Source organism: Mastigoproctus giganteus, chromosome 2 (assembly GCF_048544385.1).
Source record: "Mastigoproctus giganteus isolate SK-2022 chromosome 2, ASM4854438v1, whole genome shotgun sequence".
Classification (NCBI taxonomy): domain Eukaryota; kingdom Metazoa; phylum Arthropoda; class Arachnida; order Uropygi; family Thelyphonidae; genus Mastigoproctus; species Mastigoproctus giganteus.
The window spans coordinates 265,446,422-265,464,112 of NC_143576.1; the positions used below are offsets into that span (position 1 = coordinate 265,446,422).

Below are 17,691 nucleotides of genomic sequence, written 5' to 3' on the forward strand. Positions count from 1 at the left end.
CTATTATACAAAGGACCTACTGATCACCCCTAATTACCCGTATTTCCCCATGAATAAGACGCTCCCATGTATAAGACGCACCTTAATTTTGGGGCCCTAAATTTGAAAAAAAAATGTATTACGTAAAGTTATTGAACTCAAGTTTTATTCATCATAAAATTCATACAACTCCTCATCACTGTCAAAACTCCCATCCATTAGCTTTTCCTCATCTGTGTCTGATGACGAATTACTGTCTTCATATATTGTGTCGTCCTCAGTTCCATCTATGGCATTTGAAATGCCACACTTCTTAAATGACTTGACAACGATCTCAATCTTGATATTATCCCAGGATCTTTTCACCCAGGTACAAACTTCTCCTATAGTTGGTTTCTTCACTCTTCCTGCTGGTGTCAAATTGTCCCCAGAAGACTTCATCCATTGGTTCCATTCGTATCTCGTGGCAGCTTTACAGGGTTTGGTAATGCTGACATCAAGTGGTTGGAGCTGTGATGTCAAGCCTCCAGGTATGACGGCAAGTTTTGTTTTTTGCTCTGCAGCAATATTCTTTGTGTGTTTTGTTATGTGTGCCCTGAACTGATCAAGCGCCAATAGGGCAGGTTTGCATAAGAGCCCACCTGGTCTCCTGCTCCAAACTTTCTCAAACCAGATCCATCCAACCCTCTGATAAACGTGGACAATCACCCCTCGAGGAATGTCTTCTTTTGTCACTGCTTTGCGTTTGAAAATCAGCATAGGAGGCAGCTTGGTTCCGTCGGCACAACAAGCTAGAACAGCTGTATAATGGCTCTTTTCATGTCCACTTGTCCTCACAGTTACAGTTTTCACCCCCTTCTTATCAACAGTTCTGTTACTTGGGACATCAAATTGAAGGGGGATTTCGTCCATATTTGCAATCTGTCCCAACTCAAACTGATGTGTCTTCCGACATTGAATGACAAAACGATGAAATTCAAGGACCTTCTGCTCATAGCTTTCAGGAATCTTTTGGGCAACTCTGGTGCGTGTACGCATGCTTAGTCCATTCCGTTTCATGAACCTGAAGCACCAATTGTGTCCTTTGAAATCAGTAACTTCTTTTTCATCAGCAATTCTTCTTGCCTCCTGCTGAACCATCTTTGTGGACACGGGAATTCCAATTGCCCTTTGCTCTTCAATCCATATCTTCAATTCCCTCTCTAAACCAGGCCATTTTTGCTGACTTGCCTCTCATGGCCTTCATCTGCCGTGGAGTTTTCAGTAGGGTTTCTTCTTCCCGTAGCCAGTCCCGGATTGTTTTCTCAGTTGGAAGAGGACCAAACTTACGTTCAGCAGCACGATTTCCATTCACTTGTGCAAACTGGATAACTTTTAACTTGAATTCAGCACTGTACGAAATTCTTTTCTTACGTTTTGCCACGTTCTGCCCATTTCTGGGCAGAACGTGGCAAAACGTAACCTAATATACCGGTAACAAGTGCGAGACAATGAGCGCAAAGCAAGACGCTCAAAAAAGCGGGAAATGCAAGTAAAAAAATCTACAACCACTGTATAAGATGCACCCAGTTTTCAGACCCCAAATTTTTCGAAAAAAAGGTGCGTCTTATACATGGGGAAATACGGTACAATATATTAACAACAAAAATCAATGAATTCCGCCAAACAAGAAAGACACATCCGCTAGAATCGCAATCATGTCGAGATATCTGGTAAGAATACGCTAACAGAGCTTCAAACCAAAAAATAAAAAAACGATATATTAAAATCAGATGTAAAAATAACGGTGTGTACAGATCTTGGGGCTGCCACCAGATAATGAATAGGTAACAGTGTGGGTAAATGCACGATGGAGTTCAACCATGGAACAACCTCTCAGGACAAAGAGTTTTATTCACAAATGGAACTGGAGTTCCCATTCGAACAGAAGAGGCTGTCCTTTCCTATTTCGCGATTTCACGCACCTTCCATTTTGATCACCGTCTGCCTTTCAGTGAAAATCCTCCAACATCCTCTTATTGATAGAGTTACTGTGACATGTATTTAATATATGGTCCCAATGTAGCATCTGTATGAGTAGACGCTTTTCAGTAGGTCTCATGGCGAAATCGCCAAAAACTCTAATTCGTTTAGTTGATTGCATCTTTTGATGACTTATTTGCATATCTTAAAGCATATTGCAATATAGAAGGTGTTTCAAAAACGACGGTCAATAATTTAAAAGTGAAAAGTACAAACTAAAATAAGCAAAAAAGTTCCAGTGAACATCGGGCCGCAAATGAACCGTTTTCGAGATAATGCACATTTTCTGATTACGATTTGATTACTGACTATGGGAGCAATCTGGAAGGATAGTTTGTATTGCTGAGACCTTGTACACGCTGGATATGGTAGGAGTACAGTAATTGACAATGAAAAATTCGCCACACACTGCTATGACTCAGTACACGCTCTTACAGAACAACCCTCCTTGTCGAAATTCCTAGATTATGTTCCATTCTTTCTAACAGAATATAAAAGAGCTTTAGAACTGGCACGGCAAAGATTTATGATTGAGTCGGAAGCTGCGAATACAGTGAAAACTGAATTTAATCCGATTACAGTTAAGACATTAAAATTAGTTCGTAAGAAGGACGTTTTACTAGAAACAGCATCAAAAGCTGATTTAATGAATAATTCAACGTCAGATTCTTTAGCTATAACAGGAATTACCACGGTGGTTCCTAGAAATGATAATCCATCCATAATCATTTATGATGTTCCCAAAGACTTGAGCCAGGATGAGATACTAGAAGAATTATATTGTAAAAATTTAGAAGAGTTTGGTATTACATGGGATGAAGTCAATATGGATATAACCTTCAACTCTACAACTAAGTACAGAAGCACTATAACAGGGCATTGCATAGTTAGTATCTCTCCACAATTGTATAAACTGATCTCTACATTAGATAGAATTTACTTGATTGTACTTCCAGCAGGTACGGGTCGTTTACCATAGTCTCTAGGTGCTTCCTATGCATTGGGTATGGACATATGAAAAAATATTGCTCTCAAACCACTCCATCTTGTGGCCATTTCGCAAGAGACGGGCATGTACTGGCAGAGTGTACCAGTGCATGCCCGTACTGGGACACTCTGCTTGTCAAAAATACAAAATACAGTTCGTCTGTCAGTAAGGACGACGAACTGTATTTTGTGAACTGTAAGCGTAGAAACGTGAACTTCACCTCGGCCAGGGATTCTCGTTATCCGGAATATTTAGGGGCCTATGCAACTGGAACGAATAAGGACGGCCAATGAATAATCGAAATAATTAACAACCGAATGAGGTTAATAAACTCGCAAGAGGATCTGCACATGATTCTGTGATGGATAGAGTTCTTGGTTCTTCAGGAATTAAAATCATGCACAGATGAACGGCCAACTTTCCAGGCTGGAGGCTGATTAAATTAGGAAGTCGATGGAGATCTTGATTGATACAGTATCCGTACAAGAACGTATTGGGCCAGGATTCAATCGGAGCAACGCTTTGAGATACTAGGATATCCTCTGAGTTCAGGAGTTGTGCAGCCTGTACAAGGAGAGCCCAAATCAAGAATCGTGGTAACCAACAACGATTTAGATGTTCTGGTGATACACGAGTTGTGTAATCAATGTGCCACATGCGTGATGATTGCAACAACAACATTGCAAATTTATCTTATTTCATTATATTGTCCTCCATCAATGGATTTTAATAGCTCTTTGGATTACCTGGAACATGCACTATTTATGTTGAAGCCTAACCACGTAATTATCACTACTGATGCAAATGTTAAATCAAGTCTATGGCATAGTTCTACAACAGATGGGACAGGTAGTTTGCTTGAAGAATTTATATTTAATTACAATTTATATGTGATGAATATATCCAATCAGCCTGCCACGTTTTCTGGACTTATGGGGCAGTCCAACATTGATATAACTATAGTAAGTTCTGGCCTACGATACTACATCTATGATTGGCGAGTCATTACTGACTGGACATCTAGTGACCATAGAGTTATCTCCTTTCATGTAAAAAATGTTACTACTTCAGTTAGTCAATATCGAGTGCCAGGGTTGGTTCGGTTCTCACTGAAAACAATTGATTGGTCTGCGTTCGATGCATAAATTCTTATGGACTTCTCTGTGACAAGGTAACTTCAGCTAATAGAGTATTCGGCTGACTCTCTTGCTGTATTTATACAGGATTCATTTATAAGAGCAGCGCACAAAGTTGGTAAGAAGAAAGTTGCTAGATCGAAATCCTGTCCTTGGTGGACTTCAGAGTTAATAGTATTAAGGCGAGCAGTGAACAGGGCTAGAAGACAATATCAACGTCAAGACATTGGTCCCGCTCCGAGGTTGCAAGGCTGCACGAGGAGTATTTGTCCTTAAAAAACAGTTATAGTAGGAAGATAGCTGATCAAAAACGGGTGACATGGACACTTTTTGTGAAAGAATTGCGAAATTCTCACCGGTGGGGTTTACTTTATAAACTGTCACGTGGCAAATTCAGGTATGGGGATGTGTTTAATACTGTAACCACGGATATCAGTGAGACTATTGGCTGGAAGGACTCCGTTAAGATAATTTTAAGTAAGCTATTTCCAACTGAAGATCCTCAGGAAGATACTGAGTATCAAGCTGGTATACGTAGAGAATTCGGCTCTGTGTAGCTAGAAAACATACTGCGGAGTTTACGATGGAAGAACTTACAAGAGTTTTGAAGAAGCTTAATCACCAAGTTGTGATCTGAAGTGCCTAAAGGACCTCTCACATCGACCTTGTACTTAGAGGGGTTGTTTTTTTTGAGAAAAAGATCAAGCGTATTGGCTGTATGATTAGGATTGTCCGGTATTCTTGTAGGTAAATGAACAATCTGTGCTAGTTCATTATTAATTGCAAAAGCCTCAGCAACTCGACCAGCTGAGTCGGTATGACTAGAAAACGGAAGCCAGCTGGAGTTGTGAACATTAAAATCACCAAGGAAAATTACTTCACTGTTAGGAAAGTTGGCCTGGAGAAAGTCAAATTGCAAAGAGAGCAAGTCAAAGAGCTCCAAATAATTAGTGGAGTTCGGAGCACGGCAGAGACAACAGATGGATTTGACACAATGAGGTAGAAATATTTTAAGCCCGAGAAGAGAAAAGAGAGGCGATTCCAAATTGCCAAGTCTCTGACAGGGAATATCAGAACGGACATATGCACAAGACCTTTGAGGCGAAAGGAATCATACAGCGAATAATTTGGGCATCTGAGATGAGCAGTAGTTGAATCAACTGATAACTGAGATTCAGTCAGAGAAAGTACATGGGGTTTGGAAGACTGCAAGTGGAAATGGACATCGTTGAGATTAGAATTGAGACCACGTATATTTGTGAAATGAATTAAGAAGTGTTTGAGAGGGTTAGATCTTTTCGCAGATAAGCTTGCTGTATTAGTTTGACAATTCATGGTGTATTCAATAGTAAGAAAAAGTGGGTGGGACATGCTGTATGAAGTAATGAAATTTTTGGATATGGCGTACATGTGGTAAGAATATACCCAGATCCTTGACATAACGTGGCCTCGACAATGCTCCCCGCATACACACTACTGGGACACCCTGCAGTCACTATCTGGCAGAGTACAGGTAGGAGATCCGGAAGACTCTTAGAGAGTTACCAATAGGTTCGGTCCGGCGTACTAACTAGCGGCCGGCCTGCGAAAACCGTTTTAGATCTGTACACTCGAAATGTAAGGAAGATTGGATCTCGTCACGACGTTCATCATAACCTCAAAAGTCATCAATCATACTGTATGATGGAAGAGATAGGAAGGGTTCACTGGAACGTAGCTCTAGAGACTAAACATGGGTTCCACCAATTCAAGCCTCCAATAAGCAAAGTGGTGGTATTTCACCGGTTGATGAGAGTCATCTACCACTTAGTACTGCCTGGTAACGTAGAGGGGCGGCATTCCTCTATGTGGTGTGGCGGCCACACCTCGACCCCTGCTCACGTTGGTTCACACCTGGGTGGTCACCCACCATGTACTTGTGCATGGAGGTTATACCCAGGATTACTAAAAGTCCCACCATCGTGAAGATGCAAGCAGAGGATTTGGCTGTTACAGACCGTCCAGACTTCGCCGAAATTGGGTCCACTTGACTTGAGTGTCACCCGAAAAGCAATTCTATCAGCGTTTTAGACTTCAAGGCAGCAAGTACAGGTTTTCTGGCATATCTGAGAGAATGTCTGTGACAACCTCAAGGATCAATCATGGAAAAATGTGCCACATTGCTAAGGTTCACTTCATTTTCTATCAAATTATAGTTACGTGTCTGTCATCAAAGAATGATTGTTCCATTTTAGCCGCAATAGCAAGGTCCATGACTGAGATTGGTCTTCCTTCTGTTGAGTCATCGCTCGCGGGCACTGCTTCCCCACACCTGGACTGCCATTTACCATTTTTCACAGTTCTATATGGTGGGAAGTCCGCCAAATTTATAGCTTTTATCTCCTTATTTATTTGTTTTACTATTTTTGCCTTTCTAATAAAGAAATGTTATTGCAGATTGGACCTCAACTTTCTCCAGCAAACCACTTCTCGCTGTATTCATGACTTTAATTCAGTATGAATCTATAAAAACAAATAAATATACATTAACTTAAACATTAACATATACATGTTCGGGAGGTGACTAGAGGGAGTAATACACTTCATATAATTATCAGTAACTGGGGTTTTTGCTTTTGTAAAAGGTGACTACGGTGGACTGAGACAGTATTTAAATTCTATACGGTGGGACCAACTGATGATGTTATCAACGGCAAATTCAAAATGGGAAGCATTCAAAGAATTAATCTTGGAAGCTACCAGGCTTTTCATCCAAACTAAGAAATATTGTTCAAGATTTAGGCCTAAATGGATGTCAGAAACACATGTGGCAGAGCAAACAAAGTGCATGGGATACATACAAATTAACAGGTGACATGGAAGCCTATGATAGATATAAGCTGGTCGGTAACCAATCACAAAGGAAGTTAGGCAAGCAATTGCAGATTACGAGAAATCTTTGGCAAAGGATGTTAAACAAAAACAGCAAAGAATATTTTACTTATGTAAACTCTAGAAGGAAGGGGATGAATCAGATTGGTTCACTTGATATCGATTGCGCAACTGTTGATGATCCTGGTCAGGTAGCTAACAAACTAAATGAGTATTTAGTATCTACATCCAGACATGAGGAATTCCGTAAGGAAGGCGAAGAAAGAAGTTTACTGAACCCCAGGGGCTCGCATCTGGTAAGTGTGGGCTTGGCACACTCAGGGTCCAGAGCTGGATATCATCATTCTTCTTTTCTGTGATTCTTTCTCTCTCTCTCTCTCTCTCTCTCTCTCTCTCTCTCTCTCTCTCTCTCTCTCTCTCTCTCTCTCTCTCTCTCTCTCTCTCTCTCTCTCGGGGTAATTCAGAAATTTTTTTTGGCTGGTGCAGCATGGACCTGGGACTTCCTTGCACCATGTGGCTAATAATAATAATAAAAACTCTAATAAGGAGAAAATTGATTTTGTAATAACTGAAAGCAAAGTGGAGGAGAAATTGTTGAAGATAAACGTAAGAAAGGCACCTGGGGTAGAAGGGATGTATCCAGTTATATTAAAGGAAGCAGCAAAGGAAGAAAGCAAATCATTAGCCATGATTATGAGAACTTCCTTGGACTCAGGAGAGTTTCCCCATGGACTGGAGGTGTGCAAATGTGACCCCAATTCACAAAGGAGGATCGAGGGTGACACAAGTAATTACAGGCCTGTTTCACGGAAATTAATGGAGGCACTGGTTAAAGAAGCACTGCAGGATCTTCTAGAAATGACTTCAGTTATAGCTCGGACACAGCATGGGTTTGTTAAGGGGAAGTCTTGTCCAACCAATTTGATTGGACTCTATGATATGGTCACAAAGGAACTGGATGCAAAGAATAATTTTGATATCATATATTTGGATCTTAGAAAGGCTTTTAATACTGTTGCACAAGGAAGACTGCTGCAGAAATTGCAGCAGTGTGGCATTGGAGGCAAATTGCTGCTATGGATAAAGGGATGGTTGAGAGGGAGAAGACAGAGAGTGGTAATCAATAGACACTGCTCTTCATGGACTAATGTTATTAGTGGAGTCTCCCACGGTTCAATGTTGGGTCCATTGTTGTTTTCTGTATTTATTTATTATTGATATTGATGATGTTATATCAGGCTTAATGTCCAAGTTTTCAGACAATACAAAGGTCGGCATTGTTGTTAATAACAGTGTGCTACTGGAACAGGATCTAGAAAAGTTGAGCAGATGGGCTGAGAGGTGGCAACTGAAGTTTAACATTGACAAATGTAAAGTACTGCATATATATATATTTTTTTTTTCGGTAGTTGTTGGCGCATCGGCTTCTGTGGCCATAATGCACCTCCCAAGGTTTTTGCAGTACTGTACTTTGATCCAAACCCGAGGCGGGATTCGAATCCGCGACCTTTGAGTTGCCAGGCAGGCACTTTACCCACCTGGCTAGCCCGGTCGGCAGTACTGCATATGGGAAGCAGTAACCCCAAAGTAACGTATCAACTGTCTGGTACTACACTGACAGTGGTAGAGAATGAAAAGCACCTGGGGGTAATTGTGCAAGCAGATATGAAGTTTTCTGAGCTGCGCAGACGGTCTTGTCAATGATATACAGGAATTTTTCTAGCAGGGATGAGGAAGTGATTATCCCCTTGTATAATGAGGCAATGGTCAGGTCACACCTTGAGTGTTCTGTATAGATCTGGAGTCCTGATTTTAAGAAGGATGTAGACTCATGGAATGAGTACAGAGAAGATCAATAAGATTAGTGAGTGGAACAAAATGTTGATCTTACAAAGAAAGGCTTAACTTTTCCAAATTGCAGCTTCTGGAGACAATGCACCTGTGAGGTAATCTAATTGACGTGTATGAGGCCTTAAATGGATTGAGCAAGCTGATGGGATTCTTCCTCTTGCTCAGAATAATCTGATAGGGCATAAATTCAAATTGAGGAAAGACGGTTGTAGGATAGATGTGTGGAAGTTTTCCTTTAGTCAGCAGGTGGATTGCTGGAACAAACTTCTGTCTGTCTTTGTAGAAGTTGATAGCTTAAATAGATTCAAGACAGAATTAAACAGACATTTGGAGTGAATGGATGGGTGAAATGAGAAGTTGTTTTTTTTTTGGCTGATGCTATATAAGCTTGCTTTCTTGTGTCATGTGCCTTTACTAATGCTAATGCTAACTTACGAGAATTTGTTACACAAATCACTGAATCAAATATTTCTAAGTGAGGGTAAATACTTAATGGCCGCCCCTTATATGTCATCCTGATTAAACGTGAACACTAATATTGTTATAAGCTTGTTGTACGTATAAATCACGGAATTCATGGATCCAATTTTCATAATCTAGAATACTGTCAGTTGGCCACAAATTTTTCTGATATGAAATTCTAAAACGAAAAGTAGAAACCCTTCGAGAGAAGTTACTTCATGCACGCCAATATTCCACTTCAAATTCTCGATAGGTTTTCTAAATAACAGTAAACTTGGCAGAAAGATTACGCAAACATTTCAACATTTCACTAGCATGTTATTATTCTTTCGAGGCAGTTACATTGAGGATGGTAAATTGTGGCGAGCGATGGATTACAAATTTACAGAAACAGATGGGGTGCATGACTTACGTAATAATCAGGGTGGCCTCTTTCCTCCAGTCTTGCCGTGTACGAAGTCTGTCTGGAAAATAAATGAACACCGTGTAAAAGAGATAATACAGTTTATGTCCATCAAAATATAGAAACACTATTGGGAGAGTGTGAAAATTAATTGAACTAAGGACTCGAATAAGCACTTGAGCATTGTAGATTGGACAGATGTGGAAATTACGGGTACAAACTAAAGGATCGATCCTTCAAAGATTAACTGCACTGTGGGTTTAAAGGTGAAAAAGGTTAGATAAAATAGCCCTTTTCATGTATCTGGTAATTCAGAGGTGTTCTAGTTCAGTTCATGCCAAATTTAAAATTATAATTATTATTTGCATTCTTCAGACGTGAAAAAAAAAAACAAAAAAACAAATAACGCACTAGTTGTTTAGCATATGCTGGAGTCTGGTTCTTAATACTTACAGACATTCCGGTTTGCATTTCTTGTTACAGACAGCTGCATTTCTAATCGTTTCTGCAAAGAGAGAACAATGATATTGGAGGTGCATTGAATTACTGCAGCTCTTTTAAGACATGTTCTGTAAATAGCATATGTATTATATATGTTAATGTTATGTTTTAACATTTTGTGTGTTACATTCAGAAATTCTAAACTAACAAACTGAAAGCATTGCGCTCGCATCTTAGTTTTTCTGGTATCAATGCATAGATCCCGAAAGTGGTGACGTATACTCTGCGCTTTCCGAGCTTGTGATTCAAGTGACCTTATTTGTGGATTTTTAATGCTTCGGATACACTTTCAGATGCTATCTGACAAAGGCAAATGTGTCGGAAGTTTGTAAATGTTTACAAATCATAAACATGCATAAACGTGTTTTAAGAGTTACGACAATACTTACTTATTTATGATATAAACGTTTAATTGTTTTTGAGAGTAAATTTCAAAAAAATTACCGTGTAATCTGTTCGTAATCTGAAAGCTATTACAGACTTGAGATGTAATTTATTTTTGGATTTGGCCCTTGGTGGTGAAAGTTGCATATGCTTCATAACAAATCAAATAAAATCAAAAATGAGCGTTCAAAAAGCTTCGTAGACCTGCCCAAGGTCTAAGAAGGGCTTCAACCTTAACAAGCTTGGAGAAGTCTGAGATATGTGATCGAAATGACAAAAGAGATGAAGGCTAGATCGGAATAGGACACCTAAGTCTTTGAATGTATCAGCACTTGCAATTAGAGAGTTTCCAATATAATAATCAGTAAAGACGGATGATCTAACTGATTTACATTTTAATGGGTTTAGAAACAAGTTATTTTTATTGAGCCAGAGTGAGATGAAATGAAGACGGGGCTGGCCTTCAATCGCTGTTAGTTGAAGAATAAATAATTTTGCATTGTTTAATATCATCTACATAGAGTTGCCACTCAACGTTAACGGGCCGAGATAAGGTTGACAGATCATTAATGTAACAATAAAGAAGAGCAGACCCAAGGGTGAGGCTTGAGCCTTGCGCTTCCTGCTGGTCTTTTACAACCGATTTTTTTAGAAAATGTTTATTCAGCTTCTTGTCATCATTCTACTGTTTTGGCGTTCCTAAAGTCTGGAAAAGTTACAACCATCCTCCATAGCTATAGACCAATATCTCTCTCAAGTTGTCTCAGCAAATCCTTGAAAAAAATGACCACAGTAGACTCGTCTGGATCATAGAGTCAGAACAGCTAATGAACCGTAGTTAATATGGAGATTGAAATGAGGTCTGATTGCATATTGAAAGAATTATGCAAATGCCGTAATTTACATAGGTTGACAATCTCTACATCCAAAACTAAAATTATGAGGTTGAAGGGTAAATTGGCTCTTAGTAGACCTCCGTTCGTAAGGTTGAATGGTGTTTCCTAACAGCAGGTGTGAACGATTAAATACTTGGGAATATGTATTGCTAGTAGTTTGAACTTTATCCCGCATATTAATTATATATCAGAGAAGGTGAAGAAATTTATTGCAATGATCTCAAGAATAACGGGGATAGAATGGGGGATAAAGGGGAAAGCACTCCATTTGATTTATGATTGCATTTTTCTGCCGATCGTTATGTATTGTGCATCAATCTGGGTTGACCCATGCAATCAAAGTAAGCAACGCCAAGAAGCGCTATTCTATACATCGACTTACGTTATTCAAAATGGTTATGGCCTGCAGAACGGTTTCCACAGAAGTTTTGAAAGTGCTAGCTGGCAAAATGCCACTTGATTTGCAGTTAGTGTTTAGAAGCCTATCCTTTTATTTGAGAAGTGGTATAAAATCCGAGTGGATGGACATCGAAATTAACACTTTAAATGACTTAAGAAACAAAAGGAAGAGGATCTGGGAGCTCCTTTTACAACAAAGGCATTGTTAGGAAAAATTACAGATGGAATTGTTCGGAAAAAGGTAGTCTTGGAATGGTAGCAAGATGCAACTGTACGTGTGGCGATCTGGAAACATGGGAACATGTTGTGATTAATTGTTTGGACCATGATGATTTGCGTTTGGATTTATTGATAGTGTAGATAATGTAACTCGTCTGGTGGATGGGATTGAGCCATTACTTATTAAAACAAGGGAAAATTTTATTGCCTTTCAAAATTTTGCAAATTCAGTTTTCGTGAGAAAGAATATACTTTTACAATTGGAAGGGTTAAGGTTGAATAATGGATGAATTGATGGACTGTACCCTCTTATTCACATGAAACAGTATGTTATTTTATATATAAGAACAGAGAAAATGCTTTGCAAAGGTGGATAGGATGTTGTTACTCTGTTTCCTTAATGGGTGGATGTCCACTTCTGCTCCTGCCAACGCAGTTGGCAAGAAGCCTTAGTTGTTGTTTTTTTGGATTTGATCATGCAATAACACAGTCTTCCAGCTTGGTTTTGCTGGTTAATATGAGTAACTTCTGACTGCTGGTAGATGGCTGTTCGTTGAACTCTTTATCTTTTGGAGAATACAGGCGGTGATCAGTCTCTAGGATGTGATGCTTGTGCTCATCTGTGAAAGTGTGTCTTCATAGGTTTCTGTTGTAGCCTACTTGTCCAGATCGTTATGATGATCAATCTCTAGGATGTGATCTTGTGCTCATCTGTGAAAGTGTGTCTTCATAGGTTTCTGTTGTAGCCTACTTGTCCAGATCGTTATGATGATCAATCTCTAGGATGTGATCTTGTGCTCATATATGGACAGTGCCGCTTCATCGGTTTCTACTGTAGCCGATTTGTCAGGTTGTTGTGCTGTAGAGGGGATGACCATTGCACAGTATAGTTGATTTGTAATGTGAAGGAGAAATTTGTATTGGTAATACTGTAATTGTACCCTATTCTTTACTGCTGTATGGGGGATTGGCCAGATTTTTTTTGACCAGGGGCCGCTTTACTCAATAAATGAAAAAAAGAAAAAAAAAAAAAAGAAAAAAGGCTTTCATCAAAGCAGGTCATGTTTGTATCTTATGGTTAAAACCAAATTTGCCATTCGTAATTCCTTTGTTAAACACGAACATCTAGTAATGGTTTCAATAGATATAGAGAAGGCTTTTGACACTACCTGGCGGTATGGCACACTTAAGAAATCTTTATTGCAATAATAATAATGATAATGATAATACACTTCGATAGATAGCAATGTTGCCCTTCACGGCCACCAAGCCAGGGGTTAACAGTAATAATACAATATAAATAGGGAGCATTGATATATAAAACATAGGAAATGCATATGTGGAAGTACAACTTAAAACTCCAAGTATCATACAGTTTTTTACAATAGCAGTAGTAGTAGTAGTAGCAGTGGCATTTGATGCAAGAAAGCAAGTGCATGAGCTTATGCAGCATCAGCCAAAAAAAAAAAATAAATAAATAAATAAAAAGTAAAAAACAAATCACACCATTCCCTCCAAATTGCCTGTCCAGTTCCTCCTTAAATTTATTCAACCTATCAACTTCCACAACGACAGATGGAAGTTTGTTCCAGCAATTAACCACCCGCTGGCTAAAGGCAAATTTCCGCACATCCAATCTACATCTGTCTTTTCTTGATTTGAATTTATGCCCCCTTAGGTTCGTAATCTGAACAAGTGGAAGGATCCCATCAGAATTCAGCGTGCTCAACCCATTCAAGGCCTTATATACCTCAATCAGATCACCGCGCAGGTGCCTAGTCTCCAACCACTGCAATTTGCAGAACTTAAGCCTCTCTTGATAAGAGGATCCCGTAATTCCCCTCACCAATCTTGTTGCCCTTCTCTGTACAAGCTGAAGTAAATCTACATCCTTCCTAAAATGAGGCCTCCAGACCTGTACGCAGTACTCAAGGCGTGGCCTGGCCATTGCCTTATAGAGAGGGATAATCACCTCTTTTTCCCTGCTAGCAAAATTCCTATATATCATTGACAAAACCCCATGACCTGCCCTGGCAGCCTGTCTGCATTGCTCAGAAAACTTCATATCTGACTGCAAAATTACTCCCAGGTCTTTTTCATTTTCTACCACCTTAAGTGTAGTACCACACAGTTGGTACGTTTCTCTGGGGTTACTTCTACCCATATGCAGTACTTTGAATTTGTCAAGGTTAAACAAGGTTGCCAGATAGTGACTGGAGGGAGTCCGAGTAGTGTGTATACGGGGAGCATTGTCGAGGCCACGTTATGTCAAGGATCTGGGTATATCCTTACCACATGTACGCCATATCCAAAAATTTCATTACTTCATGTCAGCATGTCTCACCCACTTTTTCTTACTATTGAATACACCATGAATTGTCAAACTAATAGAGCAAGCTTATCTGCGAAAAGATCTAAACCTCTCAAGCACTTCCTAATTCATTTCACAAATATACGCGGTCTCAATTCAAATCTCAACGATGTCCATTTCCACTTGCAGTCTGCCAAACCCCATGTACTTTTTCTGACTGAATCTCAGTTATCAGTTGATTCAACTACTGCTCATCTCAGATGTCCAAATTATTCGCTGAATGATTCCTTTCGCCTCAAAGGTAGTACTTGTGTATATGTCCATTCTGATATTCCCTGTCAGAGAATTGGCAATTTGGAATCTGCTCTCTTTGATCTTCTCTGGCTTAAAATCTCTCTACCTCATTGTGTCAAATTCATCTGTTGTCTCTACCGTTCTCCCAACTCCACTAATCACTTGGAGCTCTTCGACTTCCTCTCTTTGCAACTTGACTTTCTCCAGGCCAACTTTCCTAACAGTCAGATAATTTTCCTTGGTGATTTTAATGTTCACAACTCCAGCTGGCTCCCGTTTTCTAGTCACACCGATCCAGCTGGTCGAGATGCTGAGACTTTTGCAATTACTAATGACCTTGCACAGATTGTTCATTTAGCTACAAGAATACCGGACAATCGTAATCATACACCCAACACACATGATCTTTTTCTCACAAACAACCCTTCTAAGTACGCGGTCGAAGTGAAAGGTCCTTTAGACACTTCAGATCACAACTTGGTGATTGTCTCTTCTCCACTGGAGCCTTTATCTCATGGCTATTCCCAACCTCATATTGTTTGGCATTACAAGAATGCAAAATGTGATGACTTGCGAGATTTCCTTTCTTCTTTTCCTGGATCGGATTACTGTTTCAAACCTTCTGATGTCAACGTTTGCTCAGATCGTGTTGGTGAAATTATTCTTGCAGGAATGGAATCCTTTAACCCACACTCCACTTTAAAATCTCGTCCTCTATCTAAACCTTGGTTTTCCAATAAATGTGCTAAGGCTGTTCAAGAGAAGAATGTTGTATATCGTAATTGGCTTGTTTCTAATTCTTCAGTTTCATTTTCTGTCTACAACAAAGATAGCAACAATTGTAAAGCAGTTATTAATCAGTCCAAACTAGAGTTTGAACAGGCTAAGAGTAGAAAACTTGCTTCTTGCCCTGATGGTAGCCGAGTATTCTGGTCTCTTGCCAAAGCTATTGGCCGCAACTTTTGCCCATCTCTGCTCCCACCTCTGCCCAAACCTGATGGTTCTGTTGTCACTTCAGCCAAGGATAAAGCTGACCTGTCAGTATCCCATTTTTCTTTCAACTCATGTATTAATGAGTTGGAAGCTCCCTGTGTCGTCCGTCAAAAGGATGTCAGAAGGATATTGAGGAATCTTGTTGCTAAGTAACCTGTAGGTCCCGATGGTATTTCTGCACTCATTCTCAAAACCGGTGCTCTTGAACTTACTCCTATCCTATGCCACCTTTTTTTCCATTTCTTATGCCGAAGGTGTTTTTCCTTCTGCTTTGAAATTTTCTCATATCCGGCCAGTTCCTAAAAAGGGTGACAAATTCCTCCCATCCAATTTTCGTCCCATTGCAATTACTTCTACTCTTTCTAAAGTAATGGAGAAATCAATTAACCGCCAACTCTTAAACTACCTAGAAACCTTCCGTCTGATCAACGATCGCCAGTATGGATTCCGTCAGTGTCGATCCACTGGTGATATTCTGTCTTATGTTACCCATTTATGCACTAATTTAATGGAAAGGTTCGGTGAAATACATGTATTTGCTCTTGACATCTCAAAGGCTTTCGATTGTGTTTGGCATAAAGGTCTTCTAAACAAGGTTCCATTTTATGGTTTGCTAACCGTTTTAATAATTGGTTATTCAGTTTTCTCTCTGATCGCTCACTGAATGTGACGGTAGATGACCCTCTGTCTTCTAACGTCTCCACTAATGCCGGTGTCCCCCGAGGTTCAGTTCTTTCCCGCACACTTTTCCCCTTGTATGTTAATGACCTTCTTCCATTGACTGGAAATCCTATCCATAGATTTGCCGATGACAGCACATTGCATTCTACTTTCTATTTTGAGAAACCTTGCCCTGCTCAATCAGCTTCAACTTCTCGAAAATCTGCTACCAAAACAGTCCTTAAATGCCGATCTTCAGGTAATTCTCCAGTGGGCCAAAGGCAACTTAGTTGATTTCATCCCTTCTAAAACTCAGTCTTGTCTTATATCTCGCAAAAAAGATTCTTCTGCTCCTATGCTTACATTTAGTGACACTCCGATTTCTAGGCAAAATGATATATCTCTTTTGGGGATTACCCTGACTTGTAATCTCTTGGCACAAGCACATTACAAATATTGCTTCCTCCGCATCTAAAAAACTTGGTTTTCTCTTTCGCTCTCGGCGTTACCTTTCTTCCAAACAGGTGCTCACTCTGTATAAATCGCAAATCCGCCCTGCCATGGAATATTGTTCCCACATCTGGGGTGGTGCCCCCAAAACCTCTCTCAGGCTTCTTGATTCCATTCAAAAGAGGGCAGTTAGTTTAATTAATGATTCCTCTCTAACAGAGTCTCTCCACTCGCTGTCTCATAGACGTACTATTTAAATAAATTGTTTATTATTGCTGATAAGTACAGAACATGCACTAGAAACAATAATACTCATCACGGCGACATGGCCAGGAGTTTGGCCAGGGATTTCTGCTGCATGCCTCTTCTACAGATACTTCCACGGGCACTGTTCTTCTGAATCGGCTTCTATAATTCCCGTTCTCTCTTTCAAAACAGTCCGAACACGTGCAGCCACCAGCCAACATCCATTTGCTGTCCAACTTCAAACTCATAGAACCAACTTTTCATCTTCCTCGTTTATTCATTCAACTGCCGTTTTCTGGAACAGTCTTCCTTCATTCGTATTTCCTGAAAATTAGTGTCTACAGTAGTTCGAGTCAAATATCAACAATTATTTTCTGTCGTCTTCTTAGCCTCCAACTCAAGCACGGTACTAAGTACTATAGGTTCTAATACCTCTCGTGTTTGGGGTTTACATAAATAAAAAAAAAGTTGTGACTTCATTGATATAATATAGATGCTGTTTGGCAATCCATCGGAGTCGAGCTGTCAGGGTGAGGAGCTTATATATGTGGTAACTGAAGCAGAGCTTAGGATAAACACGACTCCGAGATCAGTATGCTCATTGACGATGGAAATTTGAGAATTAC

The 17,691-nt window shown here is 39.8% G+C and overlaps 1 protein-coding gene across 1 annotated transcript in view; it reads right to left on the minus strand.

Annotated features, from left to right (window-relative positions):
* Positions 1-6,603: 6,603 nt before the first annotated feature.
* LOC150090453 (uncharacterized) overlaps positions 6,604-17,691 on the minus strand; it is a 42,596-nt gene continuing 31,508 nt past the window's right edge. The window contains exons 4-6 of the mRNA XM_090390320.1: positions 10,166-10,217; positions 9,722-9,773; positions 6,604-6,627 (exon numbers count right to left, since the gene is read on the minus strand). Of these exons, the coding sequence (XP_090246446.1) occupies positions 6,604-6,627; positions 9,722-9,773; positions 10,166-10,217 (128 nt within the window). The remainder of the gene's footprint in view (positions 6,628-9,721; positions 9,774-10,165; positions 10,218-17,691) is intronic.